This window comes from Engraulis encrasicolus, chromosome 7 (genome assembly GCF_034702125.1).
Source record: "Engraulis encrasicolus isolate BLACKSEA-1 chromosome 7, IST_EnEncr_1.0, whole genome shotgun sequence".
Lineage (NCBI taxonomy): Eukaryota > Metazoa > Chordata > Actinopteri > Clupeiformes > Engraulidae > Engraulis > Engraulis encrasicolus.
This window is the reverse complement of record NC_085863.1, coordinates 2,002,704-2,022,083: the sequence shown is the minus strand read 5'-3', so window position 1 is coordinate 2,022,083 and position 19,380 is coordinate 2,002,704. Positions and strand designations below refer to the sequence as shown.

At 43.4% G+C, this 19,380-nt stretch overlaps 1 protein-coding gene and 2 pseudogenes across 1 annotated transcript; all 3 read left to right on the top strand.

The window, feature by feature from the left end:
* The first annotated feature begins 346 nt into the window (after positions 1 to 346).
* LOC134452340 (zinc finger protein 239-like) lies at positions 347 to 1,951 on the top strand (annotated as a pseudogene).
* A 2,530-nt stretch (positions 1,952 to 4,481) lies between these two features.
* LOC134452335 (zinc finger protein 239-like) lies at positions 4,482 to 6,153 on the top strand. Its single transcript, XM_063202687.1, has 2 exons — positions 4,482 to 4,637; positions 5,120 to 6,153. Exons 1-2 carry the CDS (start codon positions 4,559 to 4,561, stop codon positions 6,151 to 6,153), a joined length of 1,113 nt encoding a protein of 370 aa, XP_063058757.1. The 5' UTR covers positions 4,482 to 4,558.
* A 5,110-nt stretch (positions 6,154 to 11,263) lies between these two features.
* LOC134453288 (uncharacterized protein K02A2.6-like) lies at positions 11,264 to 14,580 on the top strand (annotated as a pseudogene).
* Positions 14,581 to 19,380: the final 4,800 nt, after the last annotated feature.

Here is a 19,380-nt window from a genome sequence, read left to right as displayed (position 1 = left end):
TCAGAACTGCAGAGGACTCGGGTAAAAAGAGGAATCGTCCTGAAGCTGCAAACAGTAGTTCTCCTGGCTACAACTACAGTTGATCCTTTTACTATCAGAACCTGGATGAATGAGATTCTTCAGAGGCGCCTCTTCGCAACTCCCACTGAACATGGATGCCATGAAGGAAGAGGACATCTATGCCTTTTTACCAGAGCATTTGTCTACAGACACAAAATGTAGAGGTTCTACACCAATCTGCAATGAAGAACCATTTTATCCCATGAACTTGAAGGAGGGGAGAAGTCGCATGTCACGAAATGTTGTGGTGATGAGAGAACTTCTACAACTCAACCATCAACTCCATCACAACAGGCAATACCTGTGAAGGTGATTAAAGAAGAAGAACAAGATATTTATGCTTTCCTCCCCGAGTATTTGTACAGAACAAAGGAGGAAGAGAATGAAACTGGCATATCGTACATGAAAGAAGAAGCCATGGCCGTGAAAAGAGAAACAGAGTCTTCTCTAATGGAGTGCAATGGAGACATGGCCCTAATAGGTAAGGTCCTATTACAAATAAATGCCCCCCAAAAACCAATAACATTTTTTAACATTCTTTAAACGGCACGCTGTATAATTGGAAAGCAATAAGGTTGGTATGTGTGTGCCTCTGCTCTGGTGTGTTTGTGTGTGTGTGTGTGTGTGTGTGTGTGTGTGTGTGTGTGTGTTTGTGTGTGTGTGTGTGTGTGTGTGTGTGTGTGAGTGTAACTTTTGAACAGTGTATTGCTTGCTGTGTATATTCTCACTAACAAAAGTTAGATCCACTAAAAGAATATGCACAAGGCTTGAGTCATATAGCATTGCAAATATCACCTTTTGCCTTTAATACATATCATACTACAAAAGCATTCTGTGCGCCTCATCCATTTACTTTTACGAAGATTAACGTAACAGTACATACACTATGACCCCTGAGGAATATGTTCAGTATACTATATGAAATGTATGATATTGTCTGTAATTCGTTTATGGAAATTAAAACTCTTTTGTTTGTATGTCTTCCTCTTATATAATCAGATGAACACCAGACAGCTTCTACTAGCACAGACCATCAACAGTGTGCCACATCTGAAAAGAGGTTTGAAGCAGAACAGCACCAGAGAACCCATGCACCAGGAACCCCATTCAAATGTGCCACATGTGGAAAAGGATTTAGACATAAGGGTCATCTCAACAGGCATCAGAGAACCCATACTGGAGAAAGGCCTTACCAGTGTGCTACATGTGGAAAAGGATTCATACAGAACTGTGATCTCATTTCCCATCAGAGGATCCATACTGGAGAACGGCCATACCAGTGTGCTACATGTGGGAAAGGATTTACACATAAGGGTCATCTCAACAAGCATCAGAGAACCCATACTGGAGAAAGGCCTCACGAGTGTGCTACATGTGGGAAAGGCTTTACAACTATAAGTTCTCTCACCACCCATCAGAGAACTCACACTGGAGATAAACCATATCAATGTTCAGCATGCGGAGCAGCCTTTTCACAACTCACCTCTTTGGCTTTTCACCAGGAAACCCACACTGGAGAAAGGCCTTAACTGTGTACTACATGTGGAAAAGGCTTTAAACAGAAATGTGCCCTTACCACCCATCAGAGAATCCATACTGGAGAAAGGCATTACCAGTGTACTACATGTGGAAAAGGCTTCAAACAGAACAGTGATCTCATTTCCCATCAGAGGACCCATACTGGAGAAAGGCCTTACCAGTGTGCTACATGTGGAAAAGGATTTGGACGGAAACATAATCTCAACAGGCACCAGAGAATCCATGCTGGAGAAGGTCCTCAGTAGTGTGCTATGTGTGGACCAGGCTTTGCCCTGAAAGGTGTCCTCATCTCCCATCAGAACATCCTTCAGAAATGTATTACTTGTGTTTGTGACTACTTTTAAAATAAAGTTTCTTTTCATGGTACAATGAATGTTTCTGTTACGCATTTTCTCCATGTATTAAGTATGTAGAAAATTACTGGATACCTTTAGACATACAGAGACCCTTAGCATGTCCTCTAATGCAACAGCAGCACACACATCAAGGGTGAGCGTAGAAGAGCCACTATTGCTAATGTGAAGTGGGTAATGTTTATGCATGTTGAAATGGCTTGGGGTAACACATCTTTACATGATCATGCCACATTAGAGTATAATAGATTCCGTTGTTTATATGAAGGTGGTGATGTCACTGAGGCCTGTGTTGTTTAGGACACCTACAGTATCTTTCTTCATTGTTAGGGAAGTTGATTGTGGAATTTATAACCAAGGAACCAATTATATACCAAGGAAGTCTTGAGCGGGCAGGCCCCCACCTGCCTAAAATAATTCCAATGAGAAGGGTGCAGAACCTGCTGATGGATCAGAACACCCCCTGCCTAGGGTGACAACAACATTTTTTCTAATACAACAGTGATTGGATACTCTTTATTAGTCACACCCAGATACGCAGTAGAGTTCCCCTAAGAGTTTGCAGTCACTGGGCGTGACTAATTAAGCTGATACACTTGGAAGTGCGCACAATAGGCTTTGAGAAATGAATCCCGTTAAAGTGGAAATGCATGGGTTCTCAACTTTGTTTATAACCTGACTGCGTGAAACTATCTGCGCACAACTCAACCTCTGATTGTTGCAAATTGCTGACGCTCAGAAAAATAGTGGACGTGGTTGGCTTCCAGTGTCTTGCCCCTCCTCATAATATCGTGTTTACGGAGAAGTCACTGGTTAGAGGGCAGCAGTGTCTACCATTCCTCCTGATTCGAGGCCAATGGTAGTCACAACTGGTGTCTAATCTGGAGGAATGGTAGTCACAACTGGCGTCTAATCTGGAGGAATGGAAGCCACAACTGGCGTCTAATCAGGAGGAATGGAAGCCACAACTGGGTGGGGAAGAGAGAGAAGGAGAGTGGGAGAGAGGGCGTGAGAAAGAAGGGAAGCAGTCTACATTCCAGGAGTTGAGCCACAGAGATCGTGGGTGACAGAGGGTACTTTAAGGTGGGATTGCAGGCAATGTTCCCTCTAATTTTTTCGGTGCCTGAGCAAATGCACTATATCACTGAGCAGAGCCAATAACCTCGGTGAGCGGGTCGGACCCCCCCCCCCTCCATTTTAGGGGTAACATTGATGCTTCATAATATGTTGATTATATTGTCATTCACTATAGTGAATATTACAAAATCAGTTAAGTAATGTTTCCAAATCTTGATTATTACTTAATCATCAAACCACCAACATCAATATATTGTAGGCTAGGCCTACATTTGTAAGATGTTGGAAAGAAAGTATCTTTACAGCTGCCCAATCGCCCAGAATGTTGAATTTATGTTTAAAAGGATGAATCATTTAATTTGGATTTAAATGTTTTAATATAGGTCAGGTCTATGTAACAAATTTAAAAGACTAAAATATGGAGCTTAAATTAGGCCTACATGAGGTAAAAATATGCACTGTCACTTTAAGAGCTCGTGGAAATATCAGATCTTGGGAAGCAGACATTTTTCTTACCGGACAGTCTGACTGACCTTCTGGCTAACTGGGTTTTATGGACCTTCTTATCAGTAGGCTAGTAGTTCGTTTAGGCATATTAGTTAATATGTTTTCAAGACATTTCCACTGCGTGGACAAATGCTTTCATCAACACCATTTTGACGAATTTAAACTAACTCTTTGGCAGAAAGCAGCCTGCACTTCCAATGATGCCAATAGCGTGAGAGATGTTGCCACTCGCAAAGCTATGACAGGCATCTATTAAAATCGGTCTAGATGCTCGACACCGTTATCAGCATTCATATCAGATTCACGATCGAGCTCTGGGAGAGCTAGAACTTGTCTTCTATTCATCATACAGATTTAGGCTTTTTGTGTAGGCTACTTAACACAACCAAACGCCGTAGATTAGGCTGCGAGTGACAGCTGTTACAACGTTGTCTGGTCACTGTTTTGAAGATCAGCATTCGAAGCGCGGCGTATCCGCGCTCTGTCTGATCGCTATTGAAAAAGCAGCTGGAGGCGCAATGCTGATTGTAAGCAGAAGTCCGCGTCTAGTGTGATCGCTTAAACTGCTGTAAGATGGATGTTTCATATAAAGAAAATGTTTTATTTCGATTGGATGTTATAAAGCTACAATGAGTGGAAAATTCGGACAACAATCAACTGCCTCTCCACACAAATTTGCCGCCTTGTTTTACCTGCGCTGAGAACGTGAGAGCAGTGCGCGATTGCGCAGTCGCGCAGCTTAGAGGGAACATTGGTTGCAGGTTAACCATCTTAAGAATATTGGAGGTTCTACACCAATCTGCAAAGAAGAACCATGTTTATCCCATGAACTTGAAGGAGGGGAGAAGTCTCATGTCACGAAATGTTGTGGTGATGAGAGAACTTCTACAACTCAACCATCAACTCCATCACAACAGGCAATACCTGTGAAGGTGATTAAAGAAGAAGAAGATATTTATGATTTCCTCCCGGAGTATTTGTACAGAACAAAGGAGGAAGAGAATGAAACTGGCACATCGTACATGAAAGAAGAAGCCATGGGCGTGAAAAGAGAAACAGAGTATTCTTTAATGGAATGCAATGGAGACATGGCCCTAATAGGTAAGTTCCTATTATGAATAAATCCCCCCCAAAAATAAATAACATTTTTTAACATTCTTTAAACGGCACGCTGTATAATTGGAAAGCAAAAAGGTTGGTGTGTGTGTGTGTTTGTGTGTGTGTGTGTGTGTGTGTGTGTGTGTGTGTCCCTGCTCTGGTGTGAACAGTGTATTGCTTGCTGTGTATATTCTCACTAACAAAAGTTCAACACAACTAACCACTAAAAGAATAAGGCATGCACAAGACAAGGCTTGTGTCATATAGTATTTTAAATATCACCTTTTGCATTTCATACATATCATATTACAAAAGCATTGTGTGCGCCTCCTCCATTTACTTTCACGAAGATTAACATAAAAGTACATAGGCTATGACCCGTGAGGAATATGTTCAGTATACTATATGAAATGTATGATATTGTCTGTAATTCGTTTATGGAATTAAAACTCTTTTGTTTGTATGTCTTCCTCTTATATAATCAGATGAACACCAGACAGCTTCTACTAGCACAGACCATCAACAGTGTGCCACATCTGAAAAGAGGTTCGAAGCAGAACAGCACCAGAGAACCCATGCACCAGGAACCCCATTCAAATGTGCCACATGTGGGAAAGGATTTACACATAAGGGTCATCTCAACACGCATCAGAGAACCCATACTGGAGAAAGGCCTTACCAGTGTGATATGTGTGGAAAAGGATTCAGAGAGAGAGGCAAACTCATGAGACATCAGAGAACCCATACTGGAGAAAGGCCTTACCAGTGTGCTTTGTGTGGAAAAGGCTTTACAGAGAAAGGCAGCCTCATTTCCCATCAGAGGATCCATACTGGAGAACGGCCATACCAGTGTGCTACGTGTGGAAAAGACTTTAAAGAGAAAGGTCACCTCATGGAACACCAGAGAATCCATACTGGAGAAAGGCCATATCCATGTGCTACATGTGGGAAAGGCTTTACAACTATAAGTGCTCTCACCATCCATCAGAGAACCCATACTGGAGATAAACCATATCAATGTTCAACATGCGGAGCAGCCTTTTCACAACTCACCTCTTTGGCTTATCACCAGAAAACCCACACTGGAGAAAGGCCTTACCAGTGTACTACATGTGGAAAAGGCTTTAAACAGAAATGTGACCTTATTACCCATCAGAGAATCCATACTGGAGAAAGGCCTTACCAGTGTTCTACATGTGGAAAAGGCTTCACACAGAACTGTGATCTTATTTCTCATCAGAGGATCCATACTGGAGAAAGGCCTTACCAGTGTGCTATGTGTGGAAAAGGATTCATGAGAAAATGTAGTCTCAACAAGCATCAGAGAACCCATACTGGAGAAAGGCCTTTCCAGTGTGCTACATGTGGAAAAGGCTTCATACAGAACAGTAGTCTCATTTCCCATCAGAGGATCCATACTGGAGAACGACCATACCAGTGTGCTACATGTGGAAAAGGATTTGGACATAAAAATAATCTAAACAGGCACCAGAGAATCCATGCTGGAGAAGGTCCATAGTAGTGTGCTATGTGTGGACCAGGCTTTGCCTTCAGAAATGTATTACTTGTGTTTGTGACTACTTTTTAAATAAAGTTTCTTTTAATGTTTCTGTGAAGTATTTTCTCCATGTATTAAGTAATTGGAAAATGACTACATACCTTTAGACATATAGAGATCCTTAGCATTTCCTCTAATGCAACAACGGCACACACATTAAGGGTGAGTGTAGAAGAGCCACTATTGTTAATGTGAAGTGGGTAATGTTTATGTTGAAATGGCTTGGGATAACACACCTTTACATGATCATGCCACATTAGAGTATAATGGCTTCCGTTGTTTATGTGAAGGTGGTGATGTCACATGGGTGCCTGTGTTGATTAGGGTACCTACAGTATCTTTCTCCATTGATAGGGAAGTTGATTGTGAAAATTACAACTTTACCAAGGAAGTGTTGAGCGGGCAGTTCCCCACCTGCCTCAAATAATTCCAATGAGAAGGGTGCAGAACCTGCCAATGAATCAGGGCTAACATTCTCGAAACCTTTGTTGCTAACTAAGGTAGCAACTAACGACCCAGGTGCGACAAAACTGTTTCTGGAACACTTCGTTCGGACTTACAAAGTACCAATGTTTACAAGTAATGTAGTTAGTCGTTCGTCCGATGTTGGTGCGAACGACTCAGGTGTTCCTGCAAAACGAAGTAGGGGCTGTTCGTTAGTACTACTGTCGGAATTGGAACGAATAGCATGGTTAGCTAGTTCACCTTTGTTTTGGGAAGCACGTCACTCTTGCTCGTGGGAGTTCAAGCAACATCGATCGATTACTGCCACCAAGTGCACAAGCCTCCGACACATACTACACCAAATGTCTAGTCATGTTACGAACAGGGCTGAAAAAAAACCCACCAACACAATATTCAAATAGGGGATAAAAATATTGTCCAAATATAGTAGGAAATTATATGTTCCACTATCGTACTTCACGAGCTCCGATCAATCAAAGCTGCGCCAAAAAAAGAACCGTTTGATTACCATCGGGATTTTGAACCCACACCAAAAGCAGCATCTCACATGAATGCAGATTATTTAATTGCTCACATATCTCCACACATAACAAAGCCAATAGCACATTTTGATTAAACTCCAACAAGCATAGGCTACATGGAAATACATGTAGCCTATAAGTTGCCATTGCGAAATGCGCTGTTCACTATTATTTTTAAAAGGCACCAGTGTGCGGTGATCCTTCTTGTAGGCCTATTCCTTGCATTGTAGGCTATGCCTTAGTCCACAAGAACTCCAAACTACATCGTAGGCTACAACAAGTTCAAAAATGGACATTATGCAACTGCCCTAGTATGTTGAAATAGTGCGTAATGGAAAGGCACTCGGAAAGGCGAGCGTGATGACAAGAATAGGACACTTCTTCGCGTTACTAGGTCTTATGTCATAGCATTCATATTCTTCTTTTCATTTCAATTCTACTATTGTAATACAAGTCTGTCACAAGCAGCCGGCCAAGAGGCTACTGTTAAAGTAAATGTTGTTTCAGCAGTGAGCACACTCCAAATAGCGCCATGGCCCATGGCGCACGAAGTGCAGTGCAGTCAGGGGGATCAGAAAACAACACAGCGCATCGTGTCATTCTTTCTCTATCTGTGTGAATTGGGCCATCGTTTTGTGTTTTTGTAAAATACAGGTGAAAAGCAATTTGACATGGCCTTAATGTGACTGCGTGCGTGGCTGCGAGGCAAAGACTCTCCGATGCCAGAGCTCCACAAGCGCGCCCAACAGCACGCGTGGATCGGCCACTTTACGCACACACACAGAGGTTGGATAAACAGTTGCGCAGAGGAATAGGCACCTGCGCTTAATGTAGGCCTATCTTACTGAGGGAATCGAAATCTTGTCACACTGGAAATGCCTTCGCGCTTACCATTCACCGCCCATTGCTCTTCATTGATGGTGATGTGTAGACCGACATTTGGTTACTGCATTTAATGGGGTGGATTTTGGGGATATGATTGTGTTAACAGGTCTTTTCCGACGTTGAAGGACTTTGAATGTGCCATGTTTACAGACATTAACGGGCCCTTCCATAGGTCCCTTCCTGCGCGTCTTTATGTACAACGGCAATAATGGCAGTTCCACCCGCTTACGTTGCGCGTAAAGACTGCGTGCAGACTGGAAAATTAAATAAACATTCTGATATGTTTTATTAATTCTCAAGCGTAATTTCAGTTATCATTTCAAGCAGCATTTAACTGCAAGCTGCCTGGCCATGACCTGTTGAAAGTGTTGCGTTGCCCATGAGCGTGAGAATGACTTCGCTTGCCGTTCTGGAAAAAAGATGTGATGGGTGGTTATTATATAGCCTAGGGCTATATTCACCGGGGCTTGAACTCACGCCTCCGATAAGGAAACGGCAAACGTGTATGGAATTCCGACATTCTAACCACTCACCCACCAACCGTGCTTCCATATTAGTGGTAGGCTATAGCGTACAATATTAAACATTAGCCTATATGCAAAACCTAGGCCTAAGTAAAAATAATAAATGGTGGATTGTAATGTCGCATTTGGTAACTGCAGTTGAAGAGGGGTGAAGTCGGGGACAAGATTGTGTTGACAAAGATTTGTGGACTTTGATAGATGTATAGCCTGAATTTGACAGGCACTGTGTGTGGTACAGCGTCACTGCTTTGCGACAAATGCACCCGAGCTGAGGCGAGACACTCCGAGCATTTCCGAAAACTTCATCGTGCGTCTGAACTTACTTGGTTGGAATTTCATCGCACTTACTTCGTACCTACATCGGACCACGTTGGTCTGAGGGTTTCGAGAAATCGTCGTTGTTGGTTAGTTGTTGTGTCGCACTTCGTTCGGACTTACTTGGTCCGAAGGCTAATTTTGGTCGGATTCGAGAAATCCACCCCAGAACACCCCCTTCCTAGGGTGACAACAGCATTATATCCAATACAACAGTGATTGGATACTCTTTATTAGTCACACCCAGATACTCCGTAGAGTTCACCAAAGAGTATCCAATCACTGGGCGTGACTAATTAGGGTTATACACTTGGAAGTGCGCACAATAGGCTTTGAGAAATGAATCCCGTTAAAGTGGAAATGCATGGGTTCTAAACTTTGTTTATAACCTGACTGCGCGAAACTATCTGCGCACAACTCAACCTCTAATTGTTGCAAACTGCTGACGGTCAGAAAAATAGTGCACGTGGTTGGCTGCTAGTGTCTTGCCTCTCCTCATAATATCGTGTTTACGGAGGGATCACTGGTTAGAGGGCAGCAGTGGCTACCATTCCTCCTGATTCGAGGCCAATGGAAGTCACAACTGGCGTCTAATCAGGAGGAATGGTAGTCACAACTGGCGTCTAATCAGGAGGAATGGTAACCACAACTGTACTGGGTGGGGTAGAGAGAGAAGGAGAGTGGGAGAGAGGGCGCTAGAAAGAACGGAAGCAGTCTGCATTCCAGGAGTTGAGCCACAGTGGGATTGCAGGTTAACCATCTTAAGAATATTGGTGCATTCCTCAAGGGTGGGAGATGGGATGTTTCTGACCTCCTACTTGCTGAAATGCATTGGAACGCCTGTTGAAGCGGAATGTTCAAGTCGTGAACTGTGACCAAATCGAAGCATATCTTGAGGTCAATACGGCTGTAGCAGGATGACCGGCGACGGAGTGGACAAGAGACAGTTTTCTTCCCAAAGGAAAAGCTTTTCTTTTATTTTTCTTATTTTTCAAATTTTCTTAAAAGTGCATTTTTACAGGGCTTCCAAAATGAGCAAAACAAAGATAAGAAAATTATGAACCTGTGGTATCTTAGAATGTGGGGTTCCTATCATTGCCCACTAGGTGGCATTCTACTATGACCATGTGTAATCCTGCCTCTGATTAGTTAACACCTGCAGTTACCATATAAGGTTGACGCCAACTAACTGCACTTGCTTCTCTCCTGCACTGGTCGCGTGCTTGACCTGCCGTGTCTGTAATGTTTGCTGTTGGTGCTTGAACGAAATATAAAGACAACAAAACGGGAAATGCTTTGTGTGGACATTCGATTCTTTCCTTTGGAGATACAACATCTTTCTGGCGACGAGGATGAACGCAACTAATGGACTTTCGGATTGGAGCTAAAGTGGATGCTCGAAGTGGAAACTCTTAATGAAGTTTGGACGCTGGACTTTTCGGTGAGGGGAGAAAAGAAAAAGAAGGAAATAATACGAACTGAAGTAAGTTGAAAATGGCGACAATTGGCACGCTAGTGGCATTTGATGCTGAGGCCCAAACATGGGAGGAATACTGTGAAATACTGGAACAGTTTTTTGCGGCCAATGAGATAACTGATGCAGCGAGGCAACGCGCTGTGCTCATTAGTGTAGTCGGGCCAACTACATACAGTTTGATGAGAAGCCTTCTTAGCCCCATGAAACCGAAAGACAAAAGTTACAGAGACCTAGTCAAACTGTTAAAAGACCACTTCCATCCGAAGCCCAGTGAAATAGTGCAGCGGTACAAATTTGATTCACGCACCAGAAAACATGGCGAGTCTGTATCTGACTACGTAGCAGAGCTACGCCGCTTGGCGCAAGATTGCAACTACGGAGATAAACTAAAGCAAATGTTGAGAGATAGGCTTGTATGCGGGATTAATGATGAGCGTATTCAGAGACGCCTTCTGTCCGAGACAGAATTAACCTTCGACAAAGCACTGTCCATCGCTCTAGCCGTAGAGACTGCAAACAAAAATGCGCAAGATTTGAAACTTCCAAGCGCCTCTGTGAACTTCATGAAGAAGAAGGGCTCGCAGGGGGCTAATGGATTTCGAGGAGCGACAACAGAGTGTTATCGGTGCAAGGGAACCAAGCATACGGCCGCGGAGTGCAAATTCAAGCAAGTAAAGTGTCATGTGTCTGGCAAAATTGGACATATCGCAAAAGCCTGCCGTAACAAGGACACACAGGAGTCCGGCAGCAGAGGATACAGAGATGGAAAGAAAGAAAAGGAACCATCTGCCTACCACCGCTCCCACCAAGTGGAGGTAAGACAAGATGAGAGCTCATCTGATGATGCATTACCTTTCCATTTCATGAAATACAAATTGGGGCAAATGAATGATGTGCATGTGAGAAAAGTTGACCCCTATGTACTGGAGTTAACTGTGAACAAAAAAGATATCCAATTTGAAATTGACACTGGCTGCAGTCTTACTGTAATGAATGAAAAAATGTTAAAGACATGGAAAGACACTAAGATGCCAGATTTAAAGCCAGCCAAAATGCGCTTGGAGACATACACAGGCGACCCAGTTAAAGTCCTGGGTAGCGCATCAGTGAAAGTTAAATACAAGCAGCAGAGTTGCAAATTGCCTCTAGTGGTGGTCGGAGGAAATGGTCCCAGTCTCCTAGGCCGAGGCTGGATGGAGAAAATTCAGCTCGCTGGAAAGAAATTAAAGCACATCCCAAAGCATGCAATGTACTAAATGTCAAGACCGAAAAAATGACACTGGAGAAAGTGTTAGACAAACATGAAAATGTCTTTAAAGATGAACTGGGCACGCTTAAAGGCACCCAAGCCACTCTCCATGTGAAGGAAAATGCAATGCCTCGCTTCTTCCGTCCCAGATCAGTGCCATACGCCATGCGCACTAAAGTTGATGAAGAGATAGACAGGCTGTTAAAGGAAGGAATCATAGAGCCAGTGAAGTGGTCCGAATGGGCTGCTCCAGTTGTCGCAATTCTGAAACCGGATGGTCACATCAGATTATGTGGCGACTACAAATTAACAGTAAACACTGCCTCTTCCCTGGAACAGTATCCAATCCCTCGAGTAGAGGATCTCTTCACAGCACTGACAGGAGGAAAGCAATTCTCTAAGTTAGACATGAGCCACGCATACTTACAAATTCTCATGGACGATGCATCCAAGAAGTATCTGGCTGTCAATACCCATAGGGGGCTGTTCACCTATAACAGACTTCCTTTTGGGGTGGCGTCAGCCCCAGCTTTGTTCCAGAGAACAATTGAAGGTCTGTTGAGAGGAATACCTCATGTAGCATGCTACTTAGATTATATTTTGGTCAGCGGGATGGACGAGACTGACCACTTGAAAAATCTTCACACTGTGCTCTCGAGGCTGGAGGAAGCTGGCCTACGGCTGAAGCGCAGCAAGTGCACGTTCTTACAAGAGGAAGTGGAGTACCTAGGACACAGGGTGGACGCCCAGGGACTTCATCCTGTCAAGAAAAAGGTAAAAGCAATCATGGATGCACCCACTCCTACCAATGTCACAGAGCTAAAGTCCTATTTAGGATTATTGAATTATTACAACAAATTCCTGCCAAATTTAGCAACACTGCTAGCGCCACTGCATGAACTGTTAAGGCAATATGTACCCTGGAGATGGCAGCAGAGCCAAGCTGAGGTTTTCCAAAAGTCAAAAGATCTCTTAAGCTCAGCACAAGTGCTAGTGCACTACTCAGCTGATTTAGACTTAATGCTCTCGTGTGACGCTTCGCCATACGGCGTGGGCGCAGTTTTGTCACACCGAATGCAAGATGGCAGTGAACGTCCATTGGGGTTCATGTCCCGAACACTGTCTCCTGCTGAGAAAAGATACTCACAGTTAGATAAGGAAGGGTTAGCCATCATCTTCGGCATTAAGAAATTTCACAAATACCTGTATGGTCGTAAATTCACCATCTACACAGATCACAAACCATTGATTTCCCTGTTCAATGAGAAAAAGCCCATACCACAGATGGGGTCTCCACGAGTTCAGCGCTGGGCAGTACACCTGAGTGCATACGAGTACACCCTTGTTTACAAACCAGGCAAACATCATGCCAATGCCGATGCACTTAGCAGGCTACCAGTAGCTGGAAAGGTGAGAGAAGAGGAAAATGAACATGTGTTGATGATGGATCTGTTGGATGACTCACTGCTAGACCCTGGACAGATAAAGCGCTGGACAGCGAGAGATGTAGTGCTGTCTCAAGTTCATGAGCATGTCCTGAGGGGTTGGCCTGGCAAAGTGGACTGTGATCTAAAACCATACCACAAGAGACGCACTGAGCTAAGTGTGAGAGACGGTTGTGTAATGTGGGGGGCACGACTGATTATACCCTCCAAAGGCCAAAAGCAAGTGCTGAAGTTGCTTCATCAAACGCACTCTGGCATGACTCGGATGAAGGGCTTGGCAAGGTCCTACGTATGGTGGCCGGGCATGGACCAAGAGGTGGAGAGGGAAGCACAGTCGTGTGAAGAATGTCTGGAAAAACAAAAGGCACCACCCACTGCGCCATTACACCCCTGGGAATGGCCTGAGTCACCATGGTCGAGACTTCACGTGGATTTCGCTGGACCATTCCAAGGTGAGATGTTCTTGTTGATTGTTGATGCTCACAGTAAATGGCTAGACATCTATCCAGTGAAAACGGCCACGTCCCAAGTTACCATTGAGAGACTGAGACAAAGTTTCAGTGTTTTTGGACTTCCCAAAATGCTAGTGTCTGACAATGCTACATGTTTCACAAGTGCGGAATTTGAGTGTTTTATGCGACAGAATGGCATTCAACATGTGAGGTCCGCACCCTTCCATCCTTCATCCAACGGGCTAGCAGAGAGGGCGGTCCAGACCTTCAAGGAGGGGATGAAGAAGATCAAAGGTGAGACTACACAAACAAGACTGTCAAGATTCCTATTCAGTTATCGCATCACACCCCATGCAACCACAGGCCTGTCCCCTGCAGAGTTGATGATGTCAAGGAGACTCAGATCTGTGTTTGATGTGATGTTGCCAAATGTGAAAACAAAAGTGCAGAACAAACAACTGAAACAGAAACTAGCTCACGACACAAACACACGATTGAGACATTTCATACCCGGAGACAAAGTTTACATCAGAAACTACTCCTACGGTCCTAAATGGATCCCAGCAGTCATTCAGGATAGCACTGGTCCTCTGTCCTATACCGTAGTCGTCGGAGGTGGACAGATCATGAAGAGACATGTGGATCAAGTGAGAGCAAGACTGTTTGACACTGTTCCCAGTCAGGATCTCAAGAGCGAGTTGGAACAGAGAGCAACAATACGCTCTGGGCTCACCAGAGGGACGTACCCTCTAAGCTTTAGTTTCAAGAAGAAGATGCACACACAGACATTGAAAAAAGAAAACTGACAACAAAAATGCATACACAGACATTGAAAAAAGAAAACTGACAAAGAAAATGTTCCCGTCCTTGTATTTAATTGTATCGTGATGAAGAATATCGTGTTACTGCAATAATGTATGATGTCTTTACAATAGTAACTTCCAGTCAAGTGAAATTATATACTATCTGCTTAAAGGTGGGGGAGATGTGATATCTTAGAATGTGGGGTTCCTATTATTGCCCACTAGGTGGCATTCTACTATGACCATGTGTAATCCTGCCTCTGATTAGTTAACACCTGCAGTTACCATATAAGGTAGACGCCAACTAACTTCACTTGCTTCACTCCTGCACTGGTCGCGTGCTTGACCTGCCGTGTCTGTAATGTTTGCTCTTGGTGCTTGAACGAAATATAAAGACAACAAAACGGGAAATGCTTTGTGTGGACATTCGATTCTTTCCTTTGGAGATACAACAGAACCAAAAACAATGCCAAGAGTGCCAGACTATAGCTACTACGGCTTCTGAGCCACTACTTGCATTCAGTTCTGAGACACAACTGTCTCCTATGCTGCTCCCCCCAACACTGAGGCTCTGAGCCATTATCAACCTATCAGCCCCTCCCCCAGGTAAGACCATTCAGCAAAATAAAATCAATCAACTCAATAACAATACTTGAAGCCCAAAATAACAAACCAAAGAAATGCAATCAAAATACATAAACAACCAAAATCATTTTCTTTAGCCGAAACCTTTTCTATGCACAATAAAATGCATTCTAAATATTCCCAGTAAAACCACCCCTGCTAAAAATGGTTTGCCCCGCTGAACCTCGGCCACCACTATAGATACACAGTGGAACATTCCCTCTGGTTCTCTAAACAAGGAAGTGACTGCTGCTGGTAAGTTGGTGATTAACTGAATCAGAAATGTTTGCATTAGAATCTTTTAACTAAATAAACTTGATTTGAAATAGCCTGCTCAAGTGGTGATTCTTTAACCTTACACTAGTAAACAGATGAAACATGAGAAATGTGTAACGCTATGAAATGCGCATTTTGAAACGTGCTAAAAGTGGGTCATTGAAACATAAGAAATACCGGTAGGCCTTTCCCTGCACTCCATGTTACAATGCTAGGTAAAAGTTATGGCAAATGAAGGTGGTTAATGACTGAACAATGAACCTGGGAGTGAAAACAGTATACAGATTAATGAAAAGGGAGACACAGTCGGCGTCAGTGCAGCATGTTGGAAACTGCCGGCTTAATTGCTGCCTGGACGCTATTGGCTGCATGAGCGTCACAGCTCAGTCTGTGACAACGGCAATGGCAGTGGCAGAACCATAGCTATGTTGAAGCGGAATGTTCCAAGTCGTGAACTGTGGCCAAATCGAAGCATATCGTGACGTCAACAACACAGCAATGCCAGTGGTAGAACGCATAGCTATGTCTGAACGACCACAACCAGATGTAGAATCCACAGTCCCCCCACCAACACTAAGCTATTCGACTGAGTTTTGGTGGGGGGACTATATAACTGCTCGTGTTCGTTCGGACATATATGGTTCTGCCACTTAATAGTCGTTTCCCTGGATTCACCACGCAGGCAGTGGATTTTGAATGAAAGTCCTCCCGACGATAACAAATCTAAAAAAAGCAGAGTTTACCCTCCAGTGCACTGGCTTCTCATTCACTGCCATTCATTTTGAGATTGAGAGTGACCCTCCGAGTGCCCCGCCTGCTCATTTGCAGAGGTTTAGCATACCAGCCGACTGCCTCTATGAGTGCGTTTTAATATGCGACCTTGCCTCTTCCACTTGCCTCCTCCACTTGCTTCTCGTCATGATGACATCACTGACAACAGCATTATATTTCAATATCTTGCAAAAGCTCAATTGTAAAGTCTTTTTCTCGTTTGCAATTGGGATGGTGAATGAAAAACAGTCCCTCAAAAGTTGTTGTGGCGAGGCTGACAGCTGGGAAACTTTATTGTTTTCTCCACGGAGGAGGGGCCAGGAGGCGGGACAAGGAGACGCTCCGCGTCGGGGTCTAAAGATTCTCTCTGTCGCGCTGCTATTCCACGGTAGCGACCTTCTCGCCAAACGTTAACCCTTACATAATGCTGTTGTCAGTGATGTCATCATGACATATTACTTCCTGGTACGAGGAGACAAGCACAAGTGGAAGAGGCAAGGTCGCATATTGTAACATACTATGTGTCTTCCCCAATGTAGTCCCAGCATTTTAAATCTCTGGCCAATTAATCAGGGCCAAAAGCCCCTGAAGTCAAATGGATGAATGTACCCCTTGGTGGAGTGTAAATGAGAACTGTTATCACTCTCTGGATCCTGAAACCTCAACGACTCCCATTTGCACCTTAATGGGTGAGACCCGTTAGTCACCTAACGACGGGAGTGGTCTACAGCTCTTCCATTTAAACTTTGATGGGCATACCTTTTGTCATCTAATGAGGGGCGTGGTCTACAGTTCCACCTCTACTAGTGGCCCGGGGATAAAGCTCCTGGCTCCCTAACATCAGGTTACAACTGCTGAAGACTTGGCTGAAAAGAAGAATCATTACCATCAGGTCAGAACTGCAGAGGAATTGGGTAAAAAGAGGAATCGTCCTGAAGCTGCAAACAGTAGTTCTCCTGGCTACAACTACAGTTGATCCTTTTACTATCAGAACCTGGATGAATGAGATTCTTCAGAGGCGCCTCATCGCAACTCGCACTGAACATGGATGCCATGAAGGAAGAGGACATCTATGACTTTTTACCAGAGCATTTGTCTACAGACACCAAATATAGTGGTACTTGTAGAGGTACTACACCAATCTGCAAAGAAGAACCATGTTTATCCCATGAACTTGAAGGAGGGGAGAAGTCTCATGTCACGAAATATTGTGGCGATGAGAGAACTTCTACAACTCAGCCATCAACTCCATCACAACAGGCAATACCTGTGAAGGTGATTAAAGAAGAACAAGATATTTATGCTTTCCTCCCCGAGTATTTGTACATAACAAAGGAGGAAGAGAATGAAACTGGAATATCGTACATGAAAGAAGAAGCCATGGCCGTGAAAAGAGAAACAGAGTATTCTCTAATGGAATGCAATGGAGACATGGCCCTAATAGGTGAGTTCCTATTACAAATAAATCCCCCCCCAAAAATAAATAATCACCTTTTGCCTTTAATACATATCACACTACAAAAGCATTGTGTGTGCCTCATTAATTTACTTTTACGAAGATTAACGTAACAGTACATAGGCTATGACCCCTGAGGAATATGTTCAGTATACTATATGAAATGTATGATATTGTCTGTAATTCGTTTATGGAATTTAAAATTCTTTTGTTTGTATGTCTTCCTCTTATATAATCAGATGAACACCAGACAGCTTCTACTAGCACAGACCATCAACAGTGTGCCACATCTGAAAAGAGGTTCGAAGCAGAACAGCACCAGAGAACCCATGCACCAGGAACCCCATTCAAATGTGACACATGTGGGAAAGGATTTACACATAAGGGCCATTTCAACACGCATCAGAGAACCAGTGTTAATTTTGACAGGAATTTTTAATTTAGTTTTAGTTTTAGTCTCTTGACGAAAATGTAATTTTAGTTTTAGTCACAATTTAGTCATCTAAATCATTTTTGTTTTAGTCTAGTTTTAGTCGACTAAAATTCATACAATTTTAGTCGACGAAATCTAAATTCATTTTAGTCGACTAAAATAGGCTATTACATTATTTCCTCTTGTCTACACTTCTCTATAAAATTGTCAAACTAAAATAGGGCCTACCATTTGGGGAAATCAATGATTAAAATAACATATTGTAGGCTAATAAGAAAATATTGTAAAAAAAAAAAAACTGCCAGAGCGTCTTATAAGCCAGTGCGTCCAATGTGTAAAAAAAATCATGGCCGCGACACTCATAAATTGCTGTCGATATTTTAGAACGACTTCGGGGGAATATGGGACTGCACGTTATGAAAAAATGGCCTACTTGTGGGTATACCAGTAATCAAGAGCGTCGCGGGGTACAGTAGGTGCATGCAGGCAAGGACGCCTGGAGCCGTACGGCCGTACGCACTGTGGGTACCACTGACGTGTATAGTATAACCGTCAGTGGTGGGTACCTTCACCAGTGGAGGAAGTTTTTTTTTTTTTTTAAATAAATATTACGCCTATTGTGTCTTCTATGAATGTTGTGACAATGCAACATATTATATGAGAAGAAGCAGCATGAAGCAAATTAAAGAGCAGAGACTCCATTGGGCACCATTAATTTACAAAGGCAGATAGCCTGCTTTTTGCTTCTGTGCGTAAAACTCGCGCGCTCCTGAAAAAAAGATACAGTAACAAGTTCTAGTTCCATCAGCGGAATTCTAACTTGTTGAGCGGCTACCTCCAGTCAGACATAGCCCGCAAATTTAAGTCTAGTAGTTCTAGTTAGCAAAGACAGCTCTACATTTCCCACTTGGAATAACACATAGCCTATGTCGTGGCGTCGCTGATGGCAGAACAGTCAAATAACCGAAGTTAATGTCTTGAAAGTGACAAGTTTCAATCGTAGCCAAAATCCAGTTGTCATGTGGGCTAGGAAGAAGGCATCGGATGGTAGCAGTACAGGTAGGCTAAGTTGTTTCATTCATCACTGAGCCCGCCGCGGCAAATATTATAGGGTACTTTGCTTCTGGTGTCATATTTCCTAAAGTATTTTGGTTTAGTTCTGTGTATTGTGGCTTTCTACAGAGACGGTTTTATGAGAGGTACGGAACTTTGCTTTGTAGCATACTAGCTTCGGACGGCAGCACTGACAGCTGGTTTAGCTGGTTATGTGTGCTACGCAAATACATTATGTTCAGGAAAGCGTTCTAAAGCAATTCTGCATGTTTTGATGACATGCAGTTTGGGTGTTTTCTAATGCTTATTGCGCACGTTTTCCTGTTTGCTGACATGAACAGCATTCTGCGATTTGTGTGCGAGTGCGTCAGTGGTTCTCTTGTGCTCTGTCTCTATTGCGCATTTGTTATCAGCCTGGACTAGCATTCAGTGCATTACA